At 37.6% G+C, this 21,226-nt stretch overlaps 1 protein-coding gene across 3 annotated transcripts in view; it reads left to right on the forward strand.

Moving 5' to 3' along the window:
* The window catches only part of Dora (Dorado), a 641,834-nt gene that overhangs the window by 485,388 nt on the left and 135,220 nt on the right, over positions 1 to 21,226 (forward strand). For 2 of the 3 annotated variants that reach the window (XM_067152778.2, XM_067152780.2), the window contains exons 9-10: positions 6,159 to 6,332; positions 7,962 to 8,148. In XM_067152778.2, coding sequence (XP_067008879.2) covers positions 6,159 to 6,332; positions 7,962 to 8,148 — 361 coding nt within the window. The remainder of the gene's footprint in view (positions 1 to 6,158; positions 6,333 to 7,961; positions 8,149 to 21,226) is intronic. The other variant, XM_067152779.2, reaches the window with a different exon arrangement.

Below are 21,226 nucleotides of genomic sequence, written 5' to 3' on the forward strand. Positions count from 1 at the left end.
GTCTTAGATGTTTTCCATGCTTTCCATGCCATTTTCTTTTCCTTCACTTTAATCTTTACCCTATCATTCCACCAGTGTGTTTCTTTGTCTTTCACATTTCCTGATGTTCTACCACACACCTTTTCTGCACATCCAACCAGTGCTTCCTTAAATCTTTTCCATTCCTCTTCAACATTCCCCACCTCTGTCCTGGGTACCAAGGGTATTATTTCCCTTTGAAATTCTTCTTGTATGCTTTTCTCCTTCAACTTCCATACTTTAATTCTTTTCTCTCTTCTTAATTGGGGTTTTTCAATCTTTCCAACTTTCAATTTTTCTATCACAACTCTATGATCTCCACCAAAGGCTTCTTCAGGCATGGCTGTTACATCTACAAGGTTCTTCCGGTGTTCTTTCTCTGTGGTTATATAATCAATCATGGTCTTTGTTCGTCTGTCTCCCCAGCCATACCTTGTAATCTTCTGACTGTTCTTCTTCCTAAACCAGGTGTTTCCAACAATCATTTGATTCCTCATGCAAAAATCCACCAACAACTCGCCTTCTGGATTTACATTTCCATATCCAAAGGGCCCTACAACATCTTCCTTTCCTTGTCTTTCCATTCCAACTTGTGCATTTAGATCTCCCATCAATAGTACTTCCTTATCTTCTATCTGTCTCTCCACTTCCTCCAAGAAGTCCTCTAGATGTTCATCTATGCAACCAGTTTGTGGGGCATACAACTGAAATAGATCTTTCACGCCATTTTCAAACTGGAGTCTCATCATCATCATCATCCTATCACTGACGTACTTTGTATATTCCAGATATTCTTGGATTTCTCTTCTAAGTATGATGGCCACTCCATTTTTTGCTTCAGGTCCTCCGCTGTAATACAGCCTGTATCCTTCTCTCAGAGGGATCTCCCCTGTACCCCTCTTCTTGGTCTCGCACAGTCCAAGTATGGCTATATCTTTTTCTATCATGAAGTCAACCAGTTCTTCTGTCTTTCCCGTCAGTGTCAGTACATTAACTGTTACAATTTTGATGTAGTTTGGTGCTGGTTGCCCATTTTTCACAGTTCCCCCAGCACCTGAAGAGCTGCGCGTCGCTTTTAGCAGTCGACACCCTAACCTTTTCCGAGGCACCATGTCTGCTTTGTCCATATAGGCTATTGTTACGATGGGCTCGCCACACCCAAAGGCATTTTATACCTACTGCCAAGATTATGTGGTCAAAATCTGCAGGAAAACCAGAAGAGCCCATTTAATTAGATGTGGAAAAATCTTGAGGTGAAATCCAGAATTTGTCTCAATCATCTCCTTGATGTGCTGATGTGAAGTTCTCTTAACACAATCCGGACTGGTCCCGAGAAAACTCATGTTTGCCTGGCCGAGCGTTGCGGACCGGTCCTGAGTTATCTCGTGTTAGCAGCAGACGCAGCAGATTGAAGTTTAGTGCTATCTTTTGAGATATACCGGAACTATTTGGAGGTCAAGGGTGATAGAACTCTGTTATGTATGGTTTTACACAATCGATAGTCGCATAGATTTTCTTTGCATTTCCTGACAACATGTTTACAAATTTCGAAGAGCCATGCAAGATGGCAGTGCCCGGGAATCGCACGTGTTTAGACAAGGATGAAATTATTCGCGAATTATGTGCTGATACTGCCCCCATTTTCCCCGAGCTAAGCCCAGCCATCGAGCGAGAGATCCCAAGGTGGACCGTTCGATCGTTGGCTATCACTTTCTAGAGGCATTTAAGGGATGTTAAGGATTGATGACCAAGCAGGATAAAAAGAAATATTAAAACAACGCTCTGACATTTATTTACATAAGCAAACAACAAATAAAATACTCTTGCTGATGTGTTTTACAAAAATAGAACTTCCATAATATTGCATTTCTTCATTTATGGTAACACGTGCTCTTAATCTCCAGCCTTACTGTGCTGTAATGAAAACCAAAGAAAAATTAGGCCTCTTGCCTTTCCGAATCAAAATATTTGATTGAAAGAATTAAATAAGTTAACATAGAAGTTCATAAAATCATAACCAGCTGTCTTGCTAACGAGTGTTTTACAATAAATGTGTTCAAAGCTTTACCAACTCAAAGTAGTCTCAACACGTGGTTTTAAGATGTACTCAACTGAATTTATCATTTACAACATTTAACATTAGTCAATGACACCAACATGAACTTTAGTAGAAAATGAAAATTGATTTCAAAAATTTCAAAATTAATTATTATTATTATTATTATTATTATTATTATTATTATTATTATTATTATTATTATTATTATTATTATTATTATTATTATTATTAATTTCTCATCATTTAATTAACCTATGTTTCATTGTCACACGATCGTGTTCTCATTAAATTTCCACGCATTATTTACCTAATGATCGTCATTAGCATTTCAGAATAATTATTTTCAATTAATTATTAATGACTTGGTTTCACCATAACTCCAAGTAATCATGCGGCTAACGAACTACACTTCTGATCTTTGTATTTCATTTCCATTCAAATTAATCTTAAAGTATTTCAAAGTTCAACTATAAATGAGTAAGAAATTTACATTACCAACGTGTGAGATAGTTACATTAATTTTATTTACAAATCGAGTGTCTTCGTAAAATAACGAGATGATCATTCCTTTTAAATCTCGATAATGAAGAAAATAAATCCTTTTCTAGTCTTCCTCGACTTAAGTTAACCAAACTTTCCCTTAAGGGCATGAAAATTATTTCTTAAGGCAACACACAACGATGAGTGTAATCTGCGTCGCAGCAGGTGCGCGGCCAGATCAAATTAAATGGGACCAACATGATACAAGAGAAATATACATATTTACATACACACATTCATTCACACTAGGAAACACGTCTTTTATGTACATTATTTACATCGAATTCTGTTTTGGCAAGTTTATTCATGATTTTTAGAGTTGGACAGGTCGCGTAATATCTAGTAGAAATAATCTGTGTACTGAAATTATCCTTCATTTATAGTGGCTAGTGATCGAAGTCATGGGTATCACTTGGTAGAAACACATTTCACATATCAACGTAAGTTCATCTAACTCATAAAATTTTAATGGAAGATTCTAGTAAAATCCATAAGCACTACCATCGTTTGGGCTACAGGTTGAAACTATCGCGAGCGTGAGCCTTAATCGTATTATTTTTATTCCCTACTTGTGAAATACACTCGCAACACGTGCTCCAATAATTATAATCTATCTTGCGTTCCCAATACACAAGAATAAGTCAAATATCACCATTAAATCATCAATTGCTCAATTATACAACAAGTATCCCTCAGGATTGGTCATATTCCAGACTCTTCATGAACAGAGCACATTCAATCTCACATATAAGGACTCTACAGTAATTTTATGGCCCACGATTGTTTAATTCTGCTTTACCCGATCTTTAGTCAATATTATTATTATTTAAGTGATTATTACATCTACTGATCCTCGTGGAATATCGTAAACTTAGATGACTTCATCATAAATACAACAAGTGATCTTAAAAGACACTAGGTTCGACCCTATTCACTCAAAATGTACACGTAAATTTCAGTCCAGTAACTTCCAACATTACAAGGAAAGTAGATTTATCGTGTGGTCAGTGATTATTAAGTATAAAGCTCCTAAGCATGGGAAATCATTCAAAGACAACCTACATGTCTACTCTAATAGATTCAAAAATTTCATTCACACGTACCTAGTCTACCACGACACCTTAAGAAGTGGAAAAATGAAATATTTCTAACTACAACAAACTAATAGATCTACGACTTAAAGAAGAAAGACCTCTAGTTGTACAAAAGGTAAGACAGATAAATTAAATTAAAAAGGTACTCAAGTTTTGATGGTGTTCGATTCCCGTCGACAGTCAATTATTTCAGCATTTTCCTCCGGTCAGTTTCCTTCCAATTACCAGACACGCCTCACATTTTTACAGCTCCATGGAGGCTCCGTAGCAGGTGTCCCTCGATGAAATGATGATGTCGGTGGTTGCGGAATTATCCATCTTGAGGTGTTCAACTTCCAAGACGACTTCGGTAGAACGCCGGTCACAAGCTGTAACTGAGATGACAAAATTAAGTATATTCCACAAGCGCACGTCGAATATAGTTAGCTCGTCTACACAGTCACACTTAACTTGGTGTTTAAAGCGTTTTTATTCCATAGGAATACACCAATGGTTTCTCTAAATTCTAGCAGAACGGCGTCGACTTGAACTGAAATTACTTCTCCACGTGGTCCGATACCGTGGTGCAGCACAACACGACGAAGGATATTCAGAGTAAGAGCTTCAGAACTTCAGAGTAAGAGTTTCAAGAGAGCGATTTACTCGAAACAAGGCCTTTTTATATTATCAGCCTGGGAGGTGTGATCTTCAACGAGAACGGTAATTGGCTGATGGTCTCATTTAATTGGCGCAGACTATTCCAGAAACAGACTGAGTTGCGCGCGTGCGGTGGTCACGTGGCTTGCTCTGACCTTGGCATAGTCCTGCCGGTGTGTCACCCCTCTGAACGACGAAAAAAACTCGTTCTTAGCTCGCCACTACTCCCCAAATGATATGCTGCGGTTCCAAGCAGACAATAAAATTTTCACTTTCCACTTGTTGACAATATTCATAATATCGCCAATTTTAACGGGGACAATACAGGCTCCGAATATCCAAGTGATGCTGAATATTTAGAGTTCGATGATGAAATATCTTCTAACGGAAATGTTTCAAGTGATGACGAGGATATAGCTTTATGTTCAAGGTTAGGAACTCGTGTAGTGCAGAACGAGTCTGATAATTGTGTTACGGGTATAAATATTCTAAATATTGTAAATAATGTATTGTTTTCTTACAACTGGATTATGGACAACAGCGAACCTGGGCTAGAGGATTTTGAAGGTGCTCCTGGTATAAAGGTATGGCCTAATGAATCTGAAAACATAGTACAAGTAGCAGGACTTATGTTTGGTGAGGAATTTTTTTGGTATGTAGCGGTTTAGAAAAACTTATACTATGAGCAGAATTCACATTCTCATAATGTATCCCCTAAAATACTAAAGTGGAATAATGTCACTAGCAGGGAAATTAAAAAGTATTGCTCTTTGTATATTGATAGGGCAGGCGAAGAAAGATTACTGACCAGCCGATCCCCTAATAGAAAACCCCATATTTACGAAAACTATGAACCAAAATAGATTTCAACAAATGCTTACCTACTAGCATTTTAACAACTATTCAGGAAGACCACCAGAAAAAAACACGGTAGTCCTTCAAAAGGTAGTGAAGTTCTGACAGTTTCTTTGAATGCATGCACTCCAGCTTGGAGGTAGTAAGAATGTGGCTGGGAACAGGGCTGTGCATGGGGTGAAGGGCACCCGGTCTGTAATGTGTTAAGGGAGTAATTTGCCTGTATCCTAATTATGGCCACGGCTGATTCCTTCCCACTCCTAGTTCTCTCCTATCCAAACCTCACCATAAGACCTATCTGTGTCGGTGCAGTGTAACGGAATTTGTAAAAAAAATGTCTCTTGCGGTTACGTGATATCATTCTTACCTTGCAGACTGGAATGATGTTTGTTCAAATATATCTCAAACTCTGTTTTATTCTCACACTGAACTAACTCTAAAATTGCATTCCAGAACTCATTTGTCCTGTAACCTCCTAAAGTCAGTTTGGAGAAGAAGATTGTGGTATTTCACACCAATTTCATGGCATGTATGAGCACATTTAAGATGTCTGCCTTAATAAAATTTACAATGTATACCACTTTGCCAGAAGTGCCTTTAAATTTTCACCACACTTTTTGTGACAAGCATAAGAAGTTCGCCCCTGAAAAAGAAACAACTAGCACGGCATGTTTCGTTCTTGAAAAAACATCGTCAGAGTCTATCAAATGACACTTGAAAATATTTAGAAATGTATAAATATTTCTGTTTAAATTCTGCTTAAATCCTTAAATACTGTTGAAGATTTCATTTCGTTAAGATTAATTTCCAAGTGTCAAGTATGGGCTACAATTATGAGCCCTTGGTTACACTTCAGCATATAAATATCACCTTCAATTTCAGAAATATTTTGGGTGCAGCTGTACATATAGTGTTCAAGTTTATTAAACTTAAATCAATATTTTGTTCTTGTTTAGCAGATTAATCCAGCATCTCATCAGCTAAGCTGTCTTGCATCAGCTACATTGGCAAAGTGTGCTTTCCTGTGTACTGTTCTTGCCGAAAGCCACGAGTACTTTCATCTTGCATTCCGTGTTGGTCTCTATGGTCTGGAGATGGCTCGGCCTCCTGCAAGCACAAAACCACTAGAGGTGAGTTCTTTACAGGTGAACAAGTAGTGAAACGCTCCTCTCATTGCATATACGGACAGCTCGCAGCCGTGGAGCCAAGCACAAGTAGCTTTGTGCACGTAGACATGATATGGGCTTATGTTGTGTGAAGAAAACAAGGTGAAACGCTTTACGTTTAGCAGAGAACTTTGCTGCATGTCTTCAAAAGAAAAATCTTGACTGTTTCAGACGAAGTCATCCTGTAGAGTTAAATTCTGAAGATGCGGAGCCAAGTGTCGTTGAAATGTAAAGAATTTCTCTTTCTTCTCCTTGCAAAATCCCAAAAGATTATCATATCTGTATAAAGTATTCTTGATTTTGCATTTTGCTTATGACTGCTACATCCTTTCAACAATCATTTGTAGTGAATGAATCATGATTCTTTGTTATTGTTCTTTATGACCACAAGTGAATTTAATTTTTGTTCCGTATTGAATTACAATTTGAGGATCAAAGGATTTCCACAAGGAAACTTTGTTTAAGTATATATCCACCTGTTCAATAGTATATAACTATTAGATGTCATAAATAGGTAATTTAATCTTAAATTAGGATATGTTTTTGGTCCTTGTATGGGCCACCTTTAGCTAACATCAACAGTACAAGGTAAAATTAAAAGAATACGAAGACATTTAAATAAAAAATAAAACTCACGGATACATTTGAAAAACATCCTATAAAATGATTGCTCTTTTGCATCCAAAAAAAGAATAAAAACAACTCATTCTTTTGGTGTTTTCTGAGAAGCAAAATAAAAGAAGTACAAAGACAGATAAAGAAAGTAACAAAAGACGGTACCAGCAGCGGAGTACGACATAAACCAGTCCTGTCTACAAGCCTTAAGTATGTTTTCATATTTCTCAAATAACGACGGTATTTCTTAATTTGCCGCAGATTTTTCACTTTATATGTGTAAAAGCAATTATTATGTTCCATTTGTGACAAATTTTATAGTGATATTTGGGTGATACCAATGCGCATTGTACCCTCTGTCTGTATGTACGCACTTCCCAAGTACCTGAAACTTTTAACCACTTCCAGAATTTTACTTTTCAGTCTTATCTTTCCTCTTCCTTCCTTCCTTCCTTCCTTCCCCTTGTTTTATTTTTCTCTGTGTTTACTTTCATCCCAAATTTTTCTATCTCTTAATTCCATTCATCTACTTGTTTTTGCACTTCCGTTTCATCCTCACCCCATATCAGTATATCATCTGCAAACAACATGGTTTTTGTTGCCTGTCTTCCCAATCTCTGTTTAATGTTCGTATGAATTTCATCCATGACTATGATGAATAGTATGGGGGATAGTACACCTCCCTGTCAGAGACCAGTTTCAACTTTAAACCATTTTGTTTTTCCTTTGTCCTTCATAACCTGCAATATTTTTACAGGGATGTCGCCTGGCCCTGCAGCTTTTCGTCTTTTGGCAAGTTAGAGTTAAAGGAGTTAAAAGTAGAGAATGGGAGTTTGATTTGATTTACTGTTTGATTATTTATTGTGGGGACAAAAGATTGAAGTTATCAGTGTCTTAAGTGAGAAATTTCATTTTTAGACTGTAGATGCATTTTGGTTGCCAATTTGGATTTAACTTTTTCCTTACTGTGTGTTCCAGGTGAAGCTTGCTAATCAAGAAGCTGAGTTAGTGAACTTGTTAAAGCGCATCCCCCTTGGCTACCGGGAGATGCGAATGATTCGTGAACGTGCTGAGCAGCTGAAGGATGGCACCTTGCGGTCTCGTGGAGAGGCTTTACTTCCTATCATGCTTGCAAGTTTCATATTTGATGTCCTTGTCATGCCTGGTAATTGATATTTTTTACCTAAATATTTTAAAAAGTAAATCAGAAGTGTCCAAGTGCTGTAATGATTGGAGTAAATGGTTCAATTTTAAGTTAATGATAGATAAACTTCTAGCTGGGCAAATTTAGAGATTTGGTGCTTCTTTATTTAATAACTTATATAGTAATCACCACGTAAGGCCATACACTAAAAGGTAAATATCGCTGCCGATTCTCTACTTTTCTTAAGGCTCATTACTGCTGCCAACATGATTAGTTACATATTAAAATCCCTAGACTTAACCATAAGAAACTACCCTCAATGTACAAGCATAAATAATGAACGTTTCCTTACCCCAGTAAATGATAAAAGTTAAGAAGAAGAAGTAAATCAAGATATTCATAATTAAGCCGGTTTCCACGCTCAGTGAGGAATTAAGGAAATAAACACACTTTCTCACGCTCACTCAAATTAATGTTACACATTTCTGCCTTTATTTTGATATTTGCAATGCTATAAACATATTCTTGAAAAGAGGAGTGTCTTAAATGATGCAGTTTATTTAATAAGTCTTTCCAATGTGATTTTCGGAAGTTTCAGGACTGACTTAGTGCTTAGGAGAGAGATTATTGGGCATATTTTCAGTTTGTAGGCTGGTTATATCTTCAAGCTTATCCAGTAAACGTATAGAAGAACTAATGTGCTAAGCTATGTGAATGGAAATTAGGTCAGCTTTCAAGCTCACTGCAAAATTGAGAATGTTGTTGTTTGTTTGATCATCAGTCCATAGACTGGTTTGATGCAGCCCTCCATGCCACCCTATCCTGTGCTAGCCTTTTCATTTCTACATAACTACTGCATCCTACATCTGCTCTAATCTGCTTGTCATATTCAAACCTTGGTCTACCCCTACTGTTCTTACCACCTACACTCAGGGGCGAAGCGTCAGGGGAGACAGCGTAGACAGCGTGTACCCTTAACATTTTGTGAAAGAAATATTGTTTAGTTAATTCAGTTACTTTTTAGAACATTAATTATTTTCAGATTGGTGACATTATTGTATTCCCCGCTTTACTTATTTTTGTCTCACTTCAGCAATGCTAAGGCTCGCGTTAGTTACACGAAGCCCGTAGGCGAAAGTAGACGCTGTCCATTCTGTGTATTTTCCCTTTGATTTTCAAAGCTTTCAGATAGAGCAACACTAACGCTATCTGTAGGTGCTGACTGTGTAACTACGACTTTCCTATAGCGAGATGTCTCCGCCCAGTAGACAGGCTTACCAGCGTCTCGTCTTGCTCTCATTGACTAGTATTTGGATCACTCTTATAAAGGTGCTCTTATTGGCTACCATCTTAGACATGCTTTTAATGTTTTTAATTTGAATTTACTTCATTATAAGACATGTCCAAAAATAAATTAATAATATTTAAATACGAAGTATAGTAAACTTACACCTAATAAATTAATGTCAGCATCAAAACCCTTCAAGTACGTGCATTTTCTTGCCCGCCAATATTAGTTGCGGTATTATAACCCCAATAACTATTGGCTTCCAGTCTTAATAAGGTACTCCAGAATACACATACGGAAAAAAATGCTTAACTTGATGCTGTATATTCCGTAAAAGTCAGTTTCTAGCCCGCTATGAGTGCATTCAAATGAATTAAAACGTATTTAAGGAATTGGATGACCAACCAGAGACTGTCTAACTTGGGAACTCTAGCTATAGAGAAGAAATTTCTGTGGAATCTTAGCAAGACGCCTGACTTCAAGACGAGAGTAATAGATATATTTGCCGAAATGAAGGACAGGTGGATTAAACTCATTTACAAGAATATTGTTTAAGGTGACTTGTACGAACAACTATTTATTTGTTAATTATCTTATTAAATCTACATAACAATGAAATGTATTGCTATTTTTATTCTAGAAGTATGTTGTTATTTGACAACTCCCGCGGCCTATTTCGTCTATATTTAAAAATAAAACAAGTGCACGCAGGGTTATAGGTTGTTATACGGTTTGTCTTATTTTCAGAGTCATTAATATAATACTGAATACAGATGTATGCATCGAAAACAAAATTCCATATAATTATATGATTAAAACAGTTTAAATAAAAGAAATCTCTGTCTACCCCTTTACTTACTTCACGCTTTGCCACTGCCTACACTTCCTTCAAAAACCAACTGAACAAGTCCTGGGTGTCTTTAAGATGTGTCCTATCATTCTATCTCTTCTTCTTGTGAAATTCAGCCAAATCGATCTCCTCTCACCAATTCGATTCAGTATCTCTTCATTCGTGATTCGATCCATCCATCTCGCCTTCAGCATTCTTCTGTAACACCACATTTCCAAAGCTTATATTCTCTTCCTTTCTGAGCTAGTTATCATCCATGTTTCACTTCCACACAACGCCATGCTCCACATGAAAGTCTTCAAAAACATCTTTCTAATTCCTATATCAATGTTTGAAGTGAGCAAATTTCTTTTCTTAAGAAAGCTCTTCCTTGCTTGTGCTAGTCTGCATTTTATGTCCTCCATCATTAGTTATTTTACTACCCAAGTAACAATATTCATCTACTTCCTTTAAGACTTGATATCCTAATCTAATATTTCCTGCATCACCTGCCTTCGTTCGACTGCACTCCATTACTTTTGTTATGGACTTACTTATTTTCAGCTTGTACGCCTTACCCAAGACTTCGTCCATACCATTCAGCAGCTTCTCGAGATCTTCTGCAGTCTCAGATAAAATAACAGTATCATCGGCAAATCTCAAGGTTTTGATTTCCTCTCCTAGGATTGTGATTCCCTTTCCAAATTCCTCTTTGATTTCCTTTACTGCGTGTTCTATGTAAACACTGAAGAGGAGGGGGGACAGACTGCAGCCTTGCCTCACTCCTTTCTGGATTGCTGCTTCTTTTTCAAAGCCCTCGATTCTTATTAATGCAGACCGATTTTTATACAGATTGTAGATAATTCTTTGTTCGAATTGAGAATAATAATGTTATTAGTTCTACTAACTACTTCTGTGGTTTTCATAAACGCTGAGGTGCCAGAATTTCATCCCGCAGGAGTTCTTTTATGTACTGGTAGGTCTACAGACATGAAACTGGCGTATTTGAGCACCTTCAAATACCGCCGGACTCGAACCTGCCAAGCTATACCATCTATGCTAGTCATACATTTTCCCCTTCACTCGCTTAAATTTAATTTAAACATTTCCTGCGTTTATTTTGATGTACTCATTACCCTATCCATATTTTTAAAAGGAGGGAGAAAGGGAGAGAGAGAGATCTAGATTGTATATTTTATTGCAATTTGCATAAGTTCAAGGACTTGCCATGTAGGACCTATCTTTCCTTCCTTTTGCTTGGATGTTGTTTTATTCTTCTTATTTCTTCCAAAAGCTGCAGGGAATGAGGGATCATTTTAAACATATTTTTAGCTTGCAAGTTGATGTATCTCAAGCTTACCACATAGGGAAAGCCAGGAAATGTGCAGGGGCACTAATGAGTCAAACAACATTAGCAGATTTATATATACTGGCTTAAATCTCACTGATTGAAGACAGGTTGTAAGGCAAGAATGGGATAGGAAAGAGGGCTAGGACTTAAATTACACAGTTTGGATTTCTACCATAGGGGGACCCATTTACCTGGATATGGATCTTCAGTTCTTCAATTACACATATATGTAAGAACATTATCTACCTTAATAAAAGATACTTCCCTAGTCCGTAGTCTGATTGGTGCAGGTTTAACAAATCTGATGATGATGATGATGATGCTTGTTGTTTAACCCATATCTGCCCAAATTATTTTTCTGTGGAATATTGCGATATATTTCGTAAGTACAGTTGTTTGTAACCTAAATAAAAAGCTTATTATAGTTTTAGGTTTCATTAACATATTTTCGCGGAGATTTACCGTGTCAACATGTCGACAGTGAGCATGAACGAGTAGGGTAAGAGACATGCTTAAAAAAGGAACTTTTCTTCGCATTTTAAGCTTATGTGAATATAATAATTAATCATTTAGTGGATATTAGTCGCATGAGTGTTGAATAAGCGGAAAATAATTTTAAAACATGATTCAAAACATAAATGAGGAACAGTTCCGTCTCAATTTAGAATGCATACTGTTTCAAAACAAAAGGACAATATTCGTATGATTAAAGTACTCGTTATACACACAATGCCAAATTTTGAGCAAGTATGATCACTCTGAAAATAGCAAAAAAGGAAAACTACGAGTAGAATTTCAAAACAGCTTAGTCTGCGTTTTGAGGTTACACTCTGCTTCTCTTCATCCAGTCTGGTTTAGCGTGAGTGAAATGACTCGAAGCAAAGGACGTGGCGGCCAACGTTACATTTTTGCACTGTTTCTTGGCAGCTTTACCACAGTGAGCGCACCGCACTTGCTTCCCTCTTGTTTCGAGGTAGTGGGATGCCCCATCGGAACGCACTTCTGGCAACACGCGTGAAGATACTTTCGTACTCGGTTTTCATGCGTTAGGACGTGTAGCGGCACGAGATAGGATATGTCCTAACGATGTACCGTGTGAAGCCGAGAAGGTCTAAATTTTCCTCTATGCCCTTTGGGGTCAAACGGTAAAGTTGCCATGCATTGTCCATGCAGAAGTTCAGAAGGAACGCAATTAGAGGCCAGTACCATTTCTTGTTTTTGATGCTGATGCGGTAACAAGATATATTTTGATACAATCGATCGACGCTCCCCATGTGCATATTATGCCGAATTATACATGCTGGCTGAATTACTGTTATGTATTTCATTTCAGCATTACCATTGTACCATTTTCACTTATTTTTGTACACACTAGTTCAGCATCAGCCCGGAGTTGATTACCAGAGAGTCTATTTATATCTCCACAAGACTCATCATCATCGCTATCCCCGTCACTATGGAAAACATTTTCAGGTTGTTTTATGTATATATTAGCATCTAGGATGTTTTGTGATTCCTCGAGGATGATTACGATCTGCTCGACGGTCACTCTGAGAAGAATAAATGAAAATTGTATATCAGTACTGAGGCAGTCCCATTCGCGCCCACTGTCGACATTTGTCGACGTGGAAATTTTTTGCTCTGCTAGACAAAAGGAACTATAAATCAGCCATAAATGAATTCAAAATCCGTTAAAGGCATGTTTCGTTATTACGTTCAACACAACAGCCCGATCTTACTTTCAACTGTAACAATATTATAAGAAAATATTACTCACTGTGACGGAAGTGCCACCCTCTTGAGTGTATACGGAATGATATTTCATACGCAGCCACGCGATAAGGCGCGAAAATGAGTGATTCTTGTTTTCGTGCTGTGCAGTAAGTATCAAACTATGAATTGTAAACAATGCACTTCAAAAATATTATTCAGGTTTACCAATATAAGATCGACAATATTCAGATTTTAACGTCAACAAATGTCGACAGTGGGCACATATGGGTTAAAGGGGCCAAACATCTAGGTCATCAACCCCTAATGGTACGAAATAACTTTACAAAGGCGGAAAATGAGATTATCCTCCTATTCAATACATCATATATTCCGTCATTAGACGGAGCAAACAAATTCAAACATGTTTCGGCTCGCTTGAGCCATCTTCAGTGAAAAATTAGGGGGGTTGGAATAATTTACATAATATAAGTTGAAAAAATGCTAAAAATCATAATGAAGGAGAAAATGAAAAAACAAACAAAAGAAAGCCTAGACGGAAACAAAATTAGCACAAATATACAATATTTACATCAAGATGCAGAGCAAAAAAACAACTTATTGCGACAAAATTCAGTGAAACAGGTGTTAATTTAAAATAATAATTGAAACTAAAAACTGCGTTAACCTAAGAAACAGGGAATGAGAAAACAAATGATGCAGATGGAAATGAATAATAGTAGCACATGGTGAGGTTGTGGACCTCATAGTTTACAAATTATTGGTTTAGTAAAAATGACAAAACAGTTTGAATACTGTCAAAATCATCCTAGTAGAAATCCATCACATCAAATTGGTCAGGAGGAGAGCGGGAGCAAACATTTTTGAGAAACCAAGCCTGATATAACCTGCAGGCGAAAAGCCTGTGACAAGGAAAAAACACTAATGAAATTTGAGGCTTTAGAAATAGCAGCATTCTCACTATCTTCTCAATCTAGCGGTCCCTTTCTTCATTATTGCTTCATAATGTTGGCTGGTGTCTTGCCTTATTATAAAGGGTCGGAAGGGCCGCGATATGAAAATTGAGAAGCTGTGTTAGGTAGAAGACAGATGCATAGTAAACTGTAAGTAATCTAGTGGAAACCGTCAATGAAGTTCTAATGGTGTGCAGTAGGTGGTTGTCCTCTCTAATGGCCTGGCCAACATTATGAAACAATAATGAAGTAAGGGACCGCTAAATTGAGAAGATATTGAGAATGCTGCTATTTCTAAAGCCTTAAATTTTATTGGTGTTTTTTCTCCTTGTCACAGGCTTTTTGCCTGCAGGTTATATCAGGCTTGGTTTCTCAAAAATGTTTGCTCCCACTCTCCTCCTGACCAATTTGATGTGATGGATTTCTACTAGGATGATTTTGACAGTAATTTCAAACTGTTTTGTCATTTTTACTAAACCAATAATTCGTAAACTATGAGGTCCACAACCTCACCATGTGCTACTATTATTCATTTCCATCTGCATCATTTGTTTTCTCATTCCCTGTTTCTTAGGTTAATGCAGTTTTTAGTTTCAATTATTATTTTAAATTAACACCTGTTTCACTGAATTTTGTCGCAATAAGTTGTATTTTGCTCTGCATATTGATGTAAATATTGTATATTTGTGCTAATTTTGTTTCCGCCTAGGCTTTCTTTTGTTTGTTTTTTCATTTGCTCCTTCATTATGTCTTTTAGCATTTTTTCAACTTATATTATGTAAATTATTCCAACCCCCCTAATTTTTCACTGAAGATGGCTCAAGCGAGCCGAAACATGTTTGAATTTGTTTGCTCCGTCTAATGACAGAATATATGTTGTATTGAATAGGAGGATAATCTCATTTTCCACCTTTGTAATGTGAAAACCGTCAATACGGAATGATTCTAATATCTTGTAATAGTACGAAATAAGACGAAATGTAATGACAATTTAAAAGTTCAAAATCATCCACTGACCAGAATAAAAAATGCGATGAAGAAAGAATGGATGGATATAAATTTAAAACAATCAGTGGATCCGACCCAGAAACTATCGTAAACAATAGTATTACTGACCAAGGGACTGTTTCTAAAGCACAATCCTGAATCGAGGATGCTTGCTGTCTAAAGGGGTTCAAAATCCAGGCCAACGGCCCCTCATAATGGTACTTAACACTAGTAAAGTAGAACCATGGCATTTGTCATATTGTGGTACTAATGAAAATTAGCGTAGACTCACGGTGTTCCACATATTATGGTACTACTCACAAGTATTTGTACGTCGTACAGGCAACGCAGACCTATGGTGATTCTCACATAATGGCGCCACTCATAGGCAACGCAAACCTATGGTGTTCCTCACCTAGGTGTACTAATCACGGACGCTGGTATTCCCATGGTGTTCCTCATATAGTGGGCACTAATCACAGGCAATGCAGACCCACGGTGTCGTTGATATAGTTGTACTAATCACAGGCAACACCCAGACCCGTGGTGTTTCTCACAATGGTACTAATCATGGGTACTGGAAAACCCATACAGACTCACCTTATGTTGCTACTAATCACAAACCTATTGTGTACCTAACATTGTGGTACTACTCGCATATCGATCATCATCAGCCGTTAATGCACAGAGACTAGGTCAGGGCCCTGGTCCTTATAAAGTAACGACCATCTTGAACATAGGAGGATTTCTAGCAATCCATAGGTGAAAGAGAGCAGATTATGGCACGTACTGGAGTTTGAAATCCCTGGAGCTGGTATGAGGTGTCCGCTAGTGTTGGCTGGCTGAAGTAAACTGGTGAGTAGCTACTTTGTAAGGAGTCCACTATTTGGTATTCCAAGTCACATACGTTTCTTAGTCTTATTGCTAGCACGTACATATTGACTAGCTTAATCTGAACTCTCTTTTGGTATCAAGATCGTGTGTCTCCTATGGAATTCACAACTATTGGTGTTCATGTCATATGTAAACCTGAATTGGTATTGCTGTTAAGTGCCTTTTTGACTGGTTCAACTTGGACTCGTGATGATTCAACGAACCCTATTTTAACTCTTATTTTTAATAAATTTGAAGGAATTCCAACCTCACATTTTAAATTTTAATCCACGCTTCACGCATTGATGTATATTTTAATGTCCACGATGTTTATTGTCATACTTTAACAGCCCCATGATTGTTTTTAATTTACAGATGTTTATTGTTAATGCATTTCACGATAAATACTTGTTTTTAATTTGCACATATTTTGTTACAATCTCAAGTCTATTGTTCATACTGTGTTGATCGTTGATGATCACTCTTTTATTATACATGGTTACTCTTTTGATATGAGGATATTATTTTGATCATTTTAAACTCAGGGCCCTAACCTAGTTTTTGTGCATTAATGGTTGATGATGTTTGCTATGCTGAACGAAACTTATCCCATTATTTAAGATAATTCATGATTATGCTATAATCCAATGAGTATATTGTAATGTATGGAATAGGTGGTTGTAAATAAAATTTTATGATTTTAATATATTAACTTCAATACGGTTCCATTATGAGATTAATTACATGTAACAGGCAGGGGATACCGTGGGTGTATTCTTCGGGTGTTTTGGAGGCTTGCGTGTTCAAATGATCCTTAGAGCTATGCCGGTGGGAGCATGTGTCCTGGTATGGCCACACAAGCCGGACATTTCTAAGGTGATGATCCAGAGTAAGAGTGATATCCTGGACCTCCAGGTTGGGGGTTGGTACATGGGGCTAACAACTCCACCAGCACAAAACTGTATATTGTTTAGATACCAAATTGAGATATCCGGGTGGTCCCAAACTTACGACGACTAAAGCGCGCTGAATGGCAATAATACGGATATATTGGAACATGGAAGTGAGAAGTATCTTTCAGGCTGGGGCTAGTAGGAAATTGGAAGAGGACTTACTTAAATATCAAATAGATGTGGCAGCATAACTGGAGATAAGATGGAAGACAATCGAGGTGGCAGATCTACAGCACTACATTTTGTTATATACTGGGGAGGAAGAAAATAGAATAGGAACGGCGTTTATGGTCAAGAAATCGATCAGTCATAATATCTATATACTGTATATAAAATTGGATGTGTGTATATTTGAGATTAGTAGACTCAAAAACTACTGGAGCGATTTTGTTGAAAATTTCACAAGTTGTTCTTATTACATCTGAAAGGGTTTATGAAGTGGTTTGAATGCAATCGGATAGGTAGTTTTATTATTATGAGTAATTTTATATAATTTTATTAAATTGCAAAGCTGCACCAAGATTGGATCGACTTGATGGACAGATTGTCGCTAGGCGATAGCAGCTTACGCTATATCATGATTAAGGCTCGGATGTTTAAGACCTAAAAATAGCCCAAATAAGCAAGCAAATATGACCTCAAAAGTGACGAAATATGACGTATAAATGACAAAATATGACCCAAAAATGATAAATTGAATATGGCCACAATTCCTTCGATACGTATTTTTTAAGTAGATTCTTTATTCTTACTTTCATATTAATTTTTTGAATATAGGGCCTACTTCTCAGAAGAGGGTACAGTGCTACGTTTTCAGCATTCTGTTATACGGCGTTGAGGCATGGACACTAACTGAAACCGTGTGCAATAAGTTGCAAGCATTTGACATATGGATGTACCGAAGGATGCTGAAGATACCTTCGACAGCTAAAATGACCAATATAGATGTTTTGCACCATGAACAAAGAACCAGAAATTCTCACTACCATGAAGAGAAGGAAGCTAGAATACTTTGCTCATATGATGCGGAACAGTAAATACCACCTTCTGCAAGTAATGCTCCAAGGGAAAATTAATGGAAAACGTGGTCCGGGGAGAAGTAGGACATCACGGCTCGGCAACTTGAGCCAGTGGTTAGGGGTTACAAATCTTACTCTGTTCAGAACAGCTATGAACAAACAACAGATCATGCTACTGATCGCCAACGTTCTGCGAGGACATGGCACATGAAGAAGAGAAGAAGATTCACCAATGTTTGATAAGTGAATCGAGGACAATAGACTGTGAATAACAGCTCAATATGTAGGCCCTATATTCAACTACCGTGTGTAGACATTTCAATTTGACGCCATCTGGCCATCTGCTCGACATACAGTAGTTATATCATTAATACAAGTGATCATGGACTTCTAATCTAGATATACCATATAGATGTTAATTCACTCTATCAATATACTAGATATATTAATACGTGACAAATTTTAGCACAGAGCTGTGTAAGTAGTAATTCATTAACTTCATTATCAGGTGACTGTTGCATTTTAATGGTTTTCTCTACTGGGTGAATTGGCCGTGCGGTTAGAGGCGCGCGGCCATGAGCTTGCATCTGGAAGATAGTGGGTTCGAATCCCACTGTTGGCAGCTCTGAAGATGATTATCATGATTTAATGTTATTTCAAAAGGAATACATTTAATTTGATTCCCTCCAGATAATCCGCTGAACGTTCTTATCATCTGCGTGAACCGTGACTTGCTGATAACATTTCAGCAATATCTGCAGTGAAGGCAAAGGTATGCATTCTAAATCTTAAGAATGTTCGAGCCCCACTGTCGGCAGCCCTGAAGATGGTTTTCCATGGTTTACCATTTTCACACCAGACAAATGCCAGGGCTGTACCTTAATTAAGGGCACAGCCGCTTCCTTCCAATTCCTAAACCTTTCTTATCCCATCGTCGCTATAAGACCTATCTGTGCTGGTGCGACGTAAAGCAAGTAGCAAATAGCAAAAAAATAAAAAACTTAGAACAATAACAATCCTCTTGTATTGTCGTTTCAACCATTAAAATATCATTCAATGAAATACTGTCAGAAGTTTTTGCAGATGCATCAAATACAACCCTCGTTTTTGTAGCTGAGTTACTAAGCTTAAAGACTGGATGATCGGGTAGATAATAGCTTCCACCTTCATTCCCTGACATTAAACATATGCCCCATGGCCTCATGCTCATGAAGAAAGTTACAGTACTCGTGCAAAAGTGAGGGCTGCCTACTAGAACACAGTTCTAGTTGTTTTAGTCTTGACATGGCATGATTGAAGGAGTTTCCCAGAACCTCAGGTTTCTGCTTGAGGGGTAAGTGAACTATAAATCTACCTGTAGCATCCCTAGTGATATTCTCTGTAAAGTAGCTCTCTCTTCTCTCGTCATGACTGGGGATGTAAACTCTTCTATTTCCCAGAAATCCTGTAGCTGGGTGTCTAACCTGTCCTCTGCCTTCAAGAAACATGTGATTAGAGTAAGACATTGCTCTTCCCTCTGATGGTAGTGTCCAGCAATAATCCATCCTAGTTCAGTGTCTTGAAGAATAGGATAATCTGGTGATCGAGTTCTGAGACCAAGTTTCAATAATGAAAAGAAATGTTCTGCGCCTATTAACAACTCAGTGTCACCTGGCTGGAAGAACTTGGGGCCAGCGAGCTTCAAGTCAGTGAGTAAGTTCCAATGCTCATGCTGAATATAGAGCTAAGCACTCTACCCCACTAAGTGCCAAAGTTTTGGATAGCAGAAACCTATACCTTTCACCCTTCCAATGGCCTTCATGGCTTGTACGGAGATGACTTTACTGACTTACTTACTTACTTACTTACTTACTTACTCCATGGCTCTACAGAAGTAAAAACTTAAGCAGGAAATTAAAACTGACTCTCTTCAAAACAATAATTAAACCAGTACTTATATATGGGAGTGAGGCATGGGTACTGACTGAGGCCACAGAGAGGGGATTAAATGTGTAGGAAAGGAAAATAATGAGGAAGATATTTGGACCAGTGAAGGAGGGAGATTTATGGAGAATCGGAACAAATGAAGGAATAAGATTATTGTATAAGGAGCCAGACTTGGTGACCTCAGTCAGAATGAGACAAATTGGATGGCTGGGGCATGTGAAACGGATGGAGGAGGGAAGACACTGACAGGGCACCCTGGGGGCAGGAGAAGGAGATGTCAGCCCCGGATGAGATGGCTGGAGGATGTGGAGACTGATCTGAGGACCGTTGGAGTCAGGAGGTGGTGTAGGCGTGCTGAAGATTGGGACGACTGGAGAGCTAAGGTCCATATCACTATGAGTGATAACTCATCGTCTTCCTCTTTCAATACCTTGTAGCAATGTCTGAATTGATTTTTGTAAAGGAGGTAACGTTGCTTTCCTTTTCGTAGGAGTTCTTGATGATTTTTCTTGCTTCTTAGACATCCTAATTGAATTCTGTACGTAAGTGCTGGACGAAATAAGACCACAATTAATAAAATGCTGCATTCGTCATTTGGCACAAACTACGTTATTAAATGCATTATTCGAACATGCCACAATTCTGTTTACCTGGTATTAGCCAAACAGATTTACAATCCCACAGAAAAAGAAAATATGCTGTAATTATACCCGCTAACGTAAGACTAGTGACTTTAACAATACTGCAGTGGCAATACGTGATATGATATCTTGCAATTCACAAAATAATTCCTGATTGCATAGTGCCAACGTCTGCGTCCCTCACCCACAGGTGGTGTATAACAAATCTATTTGGGAAGAAATACTTTTATACTGTATCTACATCATAATGAAGTCGTGTTGTCATAGCAATAACAATATGCAATGAAATAAATGAATCCAAAGAGTTCAGCATAATTAACTATATTAAATATGAGTTTGTTTACATTTTAAGTGATATGTAGTAGTAGTAGTAGTAATAATAATAATAATAATAATAATAATAATAATAATACTATGCAATAATGAATAAACAAACATAATAATAAACATGAGTACTAGTATTTAAAAAGCAAAAAGCAAAGTCATCTCCGTCCTCCCGATGGCATCACCACCTGGACGTCGTATCGGAAAGTAGGGTCCCTAAACTG

Source organism: Anabrus simplex, chromosome 8 (assembly GCF_040414725.1).
Source record: "Anabrus simplex isolate iqAnaSimp1 chromosome 8, ASM4041472v1, whole genome shotgun sequence".
Taxonomy (NCBI): domain Eukaryota; kingdom Metazoa; phylum Arthropoda; class Insecta; order Orthoptera; family Tettigoniidae; genus Anabrus; species Anabrus simplex.